At 38.0% G+C, this 12,259-nt stretch overlaps 1 protein-coding gene across 1 annotated transcript in view; it reads left to right on the top strand.

Moving 5' to 3' along the window:
- The window catches only part of LOC128736040 (CUGBP Elav-like family member 4), a 170,177-nt gene extending 164,830 nt beyond the window's left edge, over positions 1 to 5,347 (top strand). Inside the window, exons 8-10 of the mRNA XM_053830523.1 lie at positions 420 to 578; positions 4,996 to 5,160; positions 5,300 to 5,347. Of these exons, the coding sequence (XP_053686498.1) occupies positions 420 to 578; positions 4,996 to 5,123 (287 nt within the window). The 3' untranslated portion in view covers positions 5,124 to 5,160; positions 5,300 to 5,347. The remainder of the gene's footprint in view (positions 1 to 419; positions 579 to 4,995; positions 5,161 to 5,299) is intronic.
- Positions 5,348 to 12,259: the final 6,912 nt, after the last annotated feature.

Here is a 12,259-nt window from a genome sequence, read left to right as displayed (position 1 = left end):
TGATTAACCCGTTGCATTTGAACTGTCTACGAACAATTCTGCTAAGCACCGAGCAATACACCAGTTCTACGTGTGTTGTCATATTATGCTTGCTATATCCAAATAAATGTTGTTTTTATGTTTTTTATGTATTTCGAAAACGTTTGACAGAATAGAAAAGACAATCAATGTTTTTATTTTCTTCAAATAGATTTAGACAATTTTTGTGTCGATATGTTAATCTTAGCCAAAGCTATCCCTTATAATGTTTAAAATTGTCTATCGTTAAAATTTCTTGACGCAAAACTCCCAAACAAACACGGCGTAAGATTTTTCGCCTTGCATGAGAAACATCTTATGCCGAGCAATAGCAGTATCATGGAAATGATCATTCGGCAAAATACAAACATTCCTGAAAGAGCACCCTGTATTTCTCCCAGGTTGTTCCATATCAGGCCCAGAAGGATGCAACCTGTTCATCTATCATCTGCCCCAGGAGTTTGGCGACGGCGAGCTGATGCAAATGTTCATGCCATTCGGCACTGTGATAAGTTCAAAAGTCTTCATCGATCGGGCCACAAATCAGAGCAAATGTTTCGGTAAGTACAGTACAGACAAGTACAATTTTAAAGTCGAGAAAATATCAATTGGGTCCTAAAATTTGTAATAAAAAGATGATTTTTTTAGAAGAAACGATAAAGCTTCCCATTATGACTACCAGAGTATAGTTTTTTCTTTTTTAAAAAGATGCAGAGCACTAAAAAATTAAAAAACAAAAATATTGTAATTTATTCTCCCTTGACATTAGAGATCTTCCTTGACATAACGAAAATAACACGTTTCTGGCAACAATGATAACTTTTTCTCACTGGCAACTCTGGTTTGACATTAGAGCAGCTGATCGTTTTGACAGTTACAGCTTCGCAGTTGTCTCTTGTGCTTGTCTGCGTTTTGCTGGTCGTGAGGAAGTGGAACATCAAATTTGTACTAGTTATCGGATAAAAGTTTTGATTCGGGCAATGTATTCTAATCCATCGATTCACGGTGCTAGACTTTGTCCAAATCTAGTTTGCGCTAAGAATGACTAAACGATGTCAAACTGATGGCCAACAGTATAATCTCGGTACAATCGACCCCGCAGAACAGTATGAAAAAAAAAACGCCAACCGAAACTGGCACCGTATTATCAATCAGATTGGTATGTTCTGCTACTCCGATGTGAATCAGCAGTAGGGCGAACGGCAGACCAAAAATTTCTGTGCGTTTCTAACCAAACACGGTCGTATTTCGATGGCGGGTGTTGCATCCGAAAACTGAAGCCATCCACGCTGTGACCAAGTGCAGTCACTACGCTTATTGCTGATTTTGACAAAGGCCTTAATTAAACTGAGGTGACCGGAACCGGAAAATGAGCTGTAAACTCAAAAAATGTTTTAGGTCGCGATATTGCCAAGCCATTTCCTGACTGCAACTTTTGACTTTTTGACACACTATCACATGAGCGTGAAGGTAAACAAAAAGTTTTCCGTGACATTTCAAGACATACTATGGTTTCTTTTTATAATTCGTGTTGTCTAGACACCGCTTGACACAACCATGCACAACTATAGTTTGTCTATATAAGGTTGCCCAAATGTTTATTTTTTGTTCAAAATTTCACAAAATTAAAAAAAAAGGTTTTTAACGGCAATAGCCTAAAAATATAAAATTGAATATCAAAATATGTGTTCCTAACCCTAAACTCATCGATTCAAGCTAAAAACGACATAGGGCTTTAGGACCCAATTGTAAACTAAGCGTTTAGCACGTTGGGTCCCTCTATTACTAGTACTGAAGAGAAGATTTCACTGCACAGGTGATATGGCCGGTCCAACCTATCGTAGTGGCTACAGCTCGTGGTTGATACGGCAAAGCCACTGTCCGCTTTTCTTTTCCACTTCACCAAAAATGGTCCGCAACACGTATGTCCTCCGTAGAAGAAGTTACAGTCTTAAGTCCGCAAAGGATTGACGGTCTGATTAGCGTTTTGTACATCGTCAGCTTTATGCGGCGACGTATGCTCCTTGATCGAAGCGCAGGGAAAACTTGGCCTGATTTTCTAGCGATAACATACAGCACAGTCCATCCCGATGCTCCAACCCGCTGCGCTCTCCTCATTCCGCGCTCGCCGATACTTGCCTAAATTCTCTCTCGTGGCAATGGTTAGATAATTTTTTAATGCTGTTTTTTTTCCTCTTCATTGCTTGTTAGTATTCCCTGTTAAGCTAATCAATTCGTAAACTCGAGGATATTTCACCTAGCATGGCGGTTGCGGTCTCCTGCTCGACAGAGGAAAATAGAGCTTCATCCAGCACGCGCATGTAGTTGTCGGTAACTCGCGTGTTGACCAATTGCCCAATATTTAGCCGAGGAGGGCCGCTTTGTACCGTCGATAGTTTTGAGCGCAAATGTACAGCTACTAAATAATGACCTGAGTTGATATCCGCACCGCGTAGGAAGCGTATGTATGAGAATATGGTCGATATGGTTCAAAGTTCGTTGATCAGGGGTCTACAGATGGCTTTATGGTTATATTTGCAAGGAAAGAAAAGGCTTCTAATCACCAGCCCTCGGGAAACTGAAAAGTTGATGCATCCCTGGCCGTTATCGCTCGTGTTGGTATGCAGGCTACGGGACCCGATAACTGGTCTATACACCGCTTCCTGCCGATCTTGGTGTGCATATCCCCGATGTCGATCCTGTTGTCCCGTGGCAAACAGTTGTCGTACAATGCCCGGGGTTGCCACATGCACAGATTATTCTGTGTTTAACAGATATTGGAAAAAAATCGCCTGTGCAGAATCAGTATGCTACAGAATACAGATTTTCGCCAATTACACAGACTAAACAGATTTTTGATTCTACAATGAGAGTGAAAGAGACGGAAATAGTCTGCAAAATGACTCTCCATCTCTTTCACTCTCATTGTTTTACATTGGACAGACTTTTGCACAGATAGTTTTCCTCGCTAGACAGATGGCCAGATTTTTCCAACAAAAACACAGAATTATATGTGGCATCCCTGACAATGCCCCCAGCTACACATAGAACGCTTCCCTCTCAACACCGGGTCCTGTGGACAGTACACGTTTATGAAGGTGTAGTTCGAGAAACGGCCTTTTATCCATAACATACACGTGCTCACCCGTTCCCAGCACGTTAGTCGCTCCACCGGTCTGGTAAAATTGAACCTTGCCGCCACAGATCTCCCACACCTTCTCGGCTTTGCGGCAGATCTCCTGCAGTGCAGTGCAGTGCGATGCCGAACTTTCGGGGTTCTAGCTGATCGAGCAGTACCATGTCGTCACTCAGCGATCTGCAGTTCCAGGTACCTAGCATTCATTCCAAATCCTTATTTCGTCGCCTTTGTCCATACTGAAAGGTTTAGGTAAGTTGTCTTACTAGGGCCTTGCTATCGAGTCTCGTGATGGTGCAGCCATCTTAAGTTTGATGCTGAGACAACACATTTCTTAATTCAGCCGCCCGTTCCGGATCAGACGCTGTCGTGAGCCACTTCTAACTTGGTGTACAACCGCGCACTTGGCGGAGGAATCAGCAAACCACTAAGAGCCACCTCTGACAACGCTCAAAGCTGAGCAGGCTAGTCATCGTTGCTACACTCAACATGTTCGCATGAGTGTTTCCTTTCCTGTCATATACTTGGTTCACCAACCAAGCCACTTTACACATTGTGTTCTCTATTTCTCTTAGCGACATCACTGAGACCCATCGGTAGCTCATCTTGTCGAATCCTGAAGACGCTTACACATCAGTTGGTCTTGAGCTGCCTTTCTCCAGTCACCATGAAAACTCACTGATCGAGCAATCTAGTCGACAACGCACTTTCAACAGGTGCGGGATCTACCACGAAGTCATCGACCTCCGTCAGGTTCGCTAATCGTCTATAGCCGATACTGTCTTTGAGCTAGCAAAGGTGGTATGTTTCATTCGAATTATAAATTACAATTTTTTATACTCATAAAAGCAAAGCCTTGGGCTGAAATGTTTTTCTAAGATCCTTCTTTACCGACAGACTACCCAGTCGGCTGTTAGAGTACAGGACAATTACGGGGCTACTGCAACAATCCTACTGACTCTTTCTGGCAGCACCGCCTAGCCGAGATTCGAACATACGACGACTGGCTGGTTAGACTAGCATCGTATCTCGAACATTTCAGGGGCCAGTCACGGCGTAGTGGTTAGCATTCACGCCGATGACCCGGGTTCAAATCCCAACCCCGCAGAAGTCACGAATGACCCAAGCTGGTTAAAGTGACTATAATCTAACAAAAAAACTCATTTCGTTTTACTGAATCGTACGCTGCGTTGAAGTTTGCAAACAAATGGTAGGTGTGCATGTGTAACTACCGAATGGCAAACATTTGGTCCAATGTGGAGCAATACGACATAGGTATTAGCCAATTAAAGGTTGCTGTAACGCCCTCATTCTGCGGAACAAGACGCTTTTTCATGGCCAGATTTGCTGCATTCCAGGGTCTTTCTTGCAAATCGGGTATATGTCACTATTTAACTACTGCTCAGGCGGAATTCCTCCTCAGACCTTTTATAATCCGTTGAGTTGCACAATACAAAGTTTTCGCTCCCCACTTTCATTTGTTTGGTAGGAATCTTTTCCAGCAACTTTGCCGTTCTTCACCTTATTCAAAGTTAACGGATCCTAAGCTTGTTCATCATCCTCAATCTCCATCTTGTTTCTACCGACGCAGATTGTTTCCGATTTCTAACCACCTCCGATCTCTCGAGAATCAGGTTACTCTCCCCTTCGTTGCATATAATAGGACTGGGCTTTGGAGTTGCCAATTTTCCGCGGTGCCATTAAAACTTTTACTTGTTTTCTCCAAAGGAATCCAACTTTCAAAAAGCATCAAATTCATATCTAACTAATTACTATTTCATTGATAAAATCAACTGCAGCTTCTGGAAATTACATAACACTTCTCTTCTTTCGTACCATAGGTTTTGTGTCGTTTGACAATCCTGCCAGCGCTCAAGCTGCAATCCAAGCCATGAACGGTTTTCAGATTGGTATGAAAAGACTGAAAGTTCAGCTGAAGAGACCAAAAGACGCCAATAGACCCTATTAACAATCAGAGATCAAAAGCGCTTTAAAGAGTGCTTCTGGTGAGTAGACACTTTTTTTCCTCTTGTTAAAACGGCAACTGCCATGAATCAAATGTTACAAACGCTGCTTATTTTGAGCTGACAATTAATTTCAGTTTTCTTTCTTTTCTTTTTTCTCTTGCACGTTGATCGACTGTAGCTGAAGCTTTAAAATACGAAGTAAATCCTTAGAAAAAGTACTATATCATCAATTAAAAGAAAAGAAAGTGAAAAATAAAAAACACAAAAACAAATCACATCTAACCAGCAGATCTTTCACAGTTAAACCGACCGTTCGAGATACAGTAATAAATTATTTCGCGTGAAACCGAGGAATTTTCAGAGCGCCTAGCCGCTATTCAACTAACAAAAGCATTTCGGGATGCAATAGAATAAAAGCAAGTAAGAGCGAGAGAAAATCACCTGCAACAAACCACTAGTCGTCGAAGGAGAGGTAATTGTAATAAGAATAGGTAATCGCGAGGGTAAAACGAGAATAAAAGAAAAACAAAACATAGAAAAAGAAGAAGAAGGAGAAGCAGAATTACAAATTGAAGTCCAATTCTAGTCAGTATCGTCAGTCTCCTAATTAATATCATAAGCCCGTAAGTTTCATTCTTTGTTTTTTCTTTGCCACAAGCACTCATCTAAAAATCTAGTCGCAGTTTATTAGACATACTTGCACCGACCATCCTTTTCATCCATCGAATGCGAAACTTATCCACCAGGAAACATTTGCACACACACATACACTTTAGCCGCCAGCTTTTTGCCAATGCGAGAATGAGAAGCCGCACATAAAAAGCTCCCTAGGTTCCAAAACTGTTAGAACAAAAATAGGTTTTTGGTTTTGAAAAAATCACCCCAATCTGTACATTTTAGATATATAATAAAAATATATATTATATATACAATACCTAAGAATATTTATACATTAGAATGTAGTAAAGACAGGATAAACGAGTTTTTGCTAGTTTCAACATTTTTTCATTGTGCCATTTTGAGGAAGAACACAACATGAAACAGGAAGTAAAAAAGTAAGCTAAAAGTTTTTTTCGAGTCGACTGTTTGGAGTTAAAAGAGGCTTATGGATGGGAGACGTTGGCATTTTTGGCACGTACTTGTGCAGCAAGACTCGCATAATGAATACGGATTACGAAGGTTCAGAAAAAATAACTTTTTATCCCTTAACCATAGACCACTGAAGTTCTATATACATAATTGAATAAAGCTATATATAAAGGTTAGATAAACAAAAAACTTATTAAAAGAAGTATTTAAATTTAACGGTAATACAAACAAAACTCAACCTAAATAGTAACGTAATGAGCAGTTTGAATGAGGAAGCCTGCGACCTAGCCGTTGGGTGCAACAGGAAAACAAAAAAAGCATGCTATTTTACAGTAGAGGATACGGTAAGGACGTTTGCAGACGCGCGGTAACAATTGCCCATCACCTAGTATACTAGCTAGAAGTAATTCATCTATTTGAGAGAACGCAGTAAAAACACACACTTACAAATTACATTCATTACACACATTACATGCATTACACACAAATGGATATCTATATGATTATGGCATAGCGAAATTAAACCAACAAAAAAAAAGAAAAAGCCCAACAATTGGGTTCTGAAGCTAAGACTAGAATTTAACGTTTTAATGACGATTGCTTCTTTGAAAGCAGTTTTGTTGTATATGTAATTCAGATAACTTATTACGTTTAGTTGGAATTATAACATCATTTGACCTGTTTCAGTATTGATTTTTGTGTATTTATTTTTCTATTATGTTTTTAGCGAAAAATATATTATTTAAGTAAATTATGTTTGCGAACCTTGTTGATATGAAACCTACTTTGCAAATCTTACGTGCAATATAAAATTTATCGGTAAATATAGTCTTCTTAGAAGAGCGAATTTACTAATTGTATAACAAAAATTAATTGAAAGCAGTAGTGCTTAAAAGATTAGGTTTAGCTGCTATGTAACTATGAATGAGTCAGCCCAACATAATAGCACGTCTCGAAAGAACCGACTAAAACCTACTACATATGTTATAAATTTATTAACCGTGAAACCAGTAACAAAATACACATTCATCGAGATGAATCTACAGCTAAGTAAAGCCAAAAATGAGATAAAATTGTAATGGTTAAATCATGCTAAACTAAAAAAAAACAAGCTTGTGAAAAAAGTACGACTTTTACTAAGAGATAGTTTGGCGACGAAGGAAAACTGAAGCCATAAAATAGGAAGGTTAATATTTCATATATAGTTAAAACCCTCTCCATCCAACTGAAGTGTAATTCCCTAGGACTTCGAATCACGCACTAAGCCGATCTCAGAACGTTTAGCTTATATAGTTTTTGCTGCCAGACTTTCGATTTTCAGGAAAGTATTAACTCCCTTCGAAGCTGAAGAGCAGCTTTAATGCATAGTTTATTTTTTTGAAAGAGTATTGAACACATTCAGAAAAGCGGACACTTTCAGGATATAAACAAAAGCGCCGTTTATTGAGCTTTTCGTTGTACTTAACCCATAGATCCAGTCAAATACAGGACGAAATGAAAGTTGTTTTTTTTTAATTTTAAATTAAATGCAGTGCGTCTTATAAGCTTTACACCGGCGAGCGATGCAAGATGAGGTCGGCTTCGTCAGCTGCCATAAATCAGGATGATGTGTGAAATATGACGAAGACAAAGAAGCGAGAGAGAGATAAACTTATCGCACTGCAGACGGGGGATTCTGTGTAGAGTGGATTAAAGCGAAGTTTTTAATTAAAGAAGGAAAGGGATTCATTTTTAGCGAAAACAATTTATTTCGAATATAAGGACGCTACGGGCGCCGCCGCCACCGCCACCGCAGTCTTGTTCGCCATGCCACTACTCTGCGGATATGATGGCCACATGCTGCTGTGTGTAGGGTTTTGTTTTTCGACTGGTTTATCAAGCGGGAGTTTTACGATTTAATTTAACGGTTTATGATGGCTTACATCGGGGACCGCGGTTGAGCCGGTTTGGTTTTAATTAGGATTTATGGTTGGCTGTTTTGATGCTTTCTGTTGGTGATAAACTATGGTCATGTTGAGCGGAACATTAAAACGAGAATACGAGTATCTTCTGCCGTTTTTAATATTCAATCATTTTTATGTGCTCACACAAAGCGTGGAAATGAAGAAAAATGGTCTAAAGAAATGTGCGCAATTTCTGAACTTTGTAAACAGATGTTTACTAAAATGCAGTTCAATTCTATTCCACTTTGAAATGATTAAATTTCGCAGGATGTGTGAATCATTTACAACTGTAATTGTGCTGTATTATTTCAATTACCGCAACTTTGTTTTCACGCACATGCATATTACTCACATTTATTCGTTATTTTATTGTACGCGTAGCGTACAAATTAACACATATCGGCAAATTACAATGTTTCAACGACCAATAAAATACCTAGCACACAGCTCAGTGATCACAAATTGGATACTAAAGTTATCACGGCGCCTTTTTATCACTAATAAATTTACATCTTCGGAAATAATGAAGCGTCAGCCAACGCAAAAAAATTTCTGCTTCGTAAAAAAAATTTTTTTTTGACGAAGTCTACATATTATCCTAAAAAAAACTAAACTTTCTATTGATCACCTTTAATATTAACGTACTCAGCATTTTTTTGTAAAACTTTTCAACATTCTCAATAGTTTTTTGTTTATTTACAGCGAGCTATAAGTTTTGTTTTTCACTTCTTCACAAGATATCGTTGTTCATTTGTACTACATCACAACGCACAGATTTTAGAAGCGCAACTGTAAATAAAGGTCCATTTTTGTCTCGAGTTGGTATTTAGCATTTGAATTTAGGAGCAAAAATCAAACAAAACTAAACATCGCGCACAATTGTTGCATGGTTATAGCGTGTAGCGAAAGATTTAACCCTTAATAAGCAAAAGACACACACGATATCTATCCTTCTACCGCTAATGGTTCTCTTAATGTGTACTCGATTGAGCAAAACTACAACCACGACACTAGGTGATTCAACAAATGGGCTGTGATTTAAATGTTTCTGCTTTGTTTTTCAAAATAAATCTCAATTGTGAATCTACTCATAATCTGTTCATTTTTACTACAAATACATTACCGTAATTAATTACTCTATCTGTGAAAAGCGATACGCCTAGCTATAGTCGAACCAGTCACTGTATACAGTATCTGTACAGACTGTTGTATGATTTCTTAATACATTGAATATCTAATCCTACAACGGATAATTGTCGAAAAACCGCAATTACCATTACGGAGTCTCATCGACAGTCAAATTTAAGTATTTAAACACAAACCTTCCGTTTCTAAGTGTATACTAAGTAGTAAAACAACATCACATCGAGTGGGACAACTTTTTTAAGTTACAGTATCAAATGTTTTGTGTACGATAGATGTTGATATATTATGCTGACATACGCTATGGTTAACTGAATGTTTCGTCAAACTTTATTTTATATTACTGAGCAGTGATGTCAGGATAAACAACGTGAATCAATCCAGGGATACGCGCGCGTTATATTTTCAGTTGCTAGTTGGGTTTTGACACTCCACACAGAATCAACCTACCGACAGTTGGATCCTATTGCCAAACATTGATTGAAACTTTTAGCAAGTGGGAATTTTAGCATGTAAATACTGTACAGTAACTATATCGATAAAACTAACTAAACAAACCAACAATTTACACCTTCGATGACTACAGCCACGAAAAGGAAAGAGAAACGAGTGAATGCGTATTGATTAAATCATATCAGTTTGAAAGTATTTATTTTATATACTGAAAATACCTATACCTATACACAAAACCAAAACACCGATATACTTAACGAACAAAAAATTGCATATGTAGCATATAGTTTTGAACAAAGAAGTATAAACAAACATGAAAGGACTACAGCCCAACGAAAGTGAACCCACCTTTTAAAATGCATGCTTTTGTTCAAGTTTAACTCCTTCCCCTTTCTCCAGGACTTGACCCTACTTGATTACTGCCTTACGGCGAAATTTTCTCCAATCGTTCCTGTTGACAAAATTCTGTGAGAATCGGAGATGCGGATAGCTATATATTAAGAAACACTAGCATAATACTAGTCTAACTTTCGCAAACTTCTACAGAAGCTTTACCATCGCTTTTATGTTTTAGATGAAACTGGTTCCGAATCTCCGATCACCGTTGACCCCTCCGTGTGATGAATTATTGCCACCACCCAACAATGCAAACCGGCGAAAAATTCAGTCGAGAAATTGTGAATAAGAAATGTGGTTTTTCGACTGATTGTTTCAATGCATTCTAATTTCGTTTTTCATAACCAGTTTTAATTACACTTGTTTTCAAGCCAATTTTTCATGCAAGCCTTGCTATTAATGTTAGAATGAAGAGTAGTGTGAGCTAAAATAGCATCTAGCTTAGAAACAGAATCTTTACCAGTAGCTATGGTTTGTTCCATTAGTTACTTCTATCGGGTTAACTGTGTGAATACTTTAGTTACCAATACTACGTGGTAGAAAATTTCTTATACTCACAAAATCTAGTCCGCTTTTTGCTTAAACATACTTTTCTTGGTGCTCCTGTAAAATTTATAGCTCTTTTAGTAGTATGCTCTGTTAGGCGTAGCAATCTAAAATTCCAAAAATAAGAAGAAATCCACAATCATTATATAGGACTCAACTCTAGACAAGAAAAAATATGCCCGTATCAAATCCGTACTGAGAAATATATTTAGATGCTGAGGTACAATCGAAATCAACTGGGTAAAAAGGCAAAAATAAAATCCAACTCTCTACCGAGCAGTGGTAGGTTACAATTAGAAGCTATCATTTTCCGACCAGTTTCCTTTGTGCAATACACACACCGACAGGTTTTACTACGTTGAACCTCAAACTCTGACTTCCAAAGGTTTCATTTCCAAAATGTTTTCTGAAATTAAAATTTTGTTTAATTTTTAGTTGCTTTCAAGTGATATGATATGATTTACAAAAAATCTTAACCAGTCATATTATATTTCATTTGAGAATAATCCTAGACTGCTCAAAAGTCTCCAGCCCAAACTCTTTTTGTCAATTTGCATATCAGCTTCTTTCAGAAAACATTCTCGCTTAGCAAAACTCAGTGAAGCTTTCGAAACAATCAATTGATAATAAATCGTTGATACTAATAATAACAGAATTCTAACCTTCAACTTGGAAAAATCATCTATCAAACCTTGAAATTGTGAGTTGCCATAATAGTATTTCTCTACCACTGCACAAATTTTGGTCACTCCAGAAATGCCAGCATACACCCATAGACTAGGATCACTTAGCTAGCGAACAAGTTAATTTCCTTTTCAAAAACTGTTTCTTTTCTATTATCTACTTAAGCTCAAGCTGTTACAGCTTAGTTTGCGTTGAATCTATCAAACTGTCTCTAGAGCGAAAGCAGGACGATGCTAACCGTGAATTCACTCTAGGTTTTTTAAATAGAAAATTACACAACAAACAACTACATAACTATATCCCTTAAGGCCCTTTACGACATGTGGTTTTGTACTTTTTAGCCAAACCAAATCACGCAAAGCGACATCCCCGAAACATTTCCGACATTTTCTACTAATAGAAATTTAGAAAGTTCATCTAGAACCTTTGATTTGCGGATGCTTTCAAGTATAGTGCTAATAACATACTTTCAGCTAAACTGAAAAAGCACGACACAAACATCTGAGATCCTAAACGCCTTCTGATTGCTACTTATAAATTGCTATACACTTGAAAAAAACAGACGAGTGCCGCTTTTGATTCAAACCACCCCAGCAGTCCTCGTAAACGGTTCTTTTCAACCTTTTAAATCAACCTTCAACATTGCTACTCATCAGTTCTTACCAGTAAAAATGTTTAATGCACATTCCGTACTAAGAATACCGGAAAACGCAAAACCACACTTATTATGATCAAAAATAAACACTAAACTTATAACCAGTTAGATTAACCCCAAAGCGACTAGTTTCCGAGTTAGAGACGAAACATTATGTTACAATTGTGAGCGAAATAAGAATTCACAACACACTCACTACATTTAGTACAGGATAAGTATTTGATGCAGA

Source organism: Sabethes cyaneus, chromosome 2, assembly GCF_943734655.1.
Source record: "Sabethes cyaneus chromosome 2, idSabCyanKW18_F2, whole genome shotgun sequence".
NCBI lineage: Eukaryota > Metazoa > Arthropoda > Insecta > Diptera > Culicidae > Sabethes > Sabethes cyaneus.
This window is presented reverse-complemented; position numbering and strand designations above follow the sequence as displayed.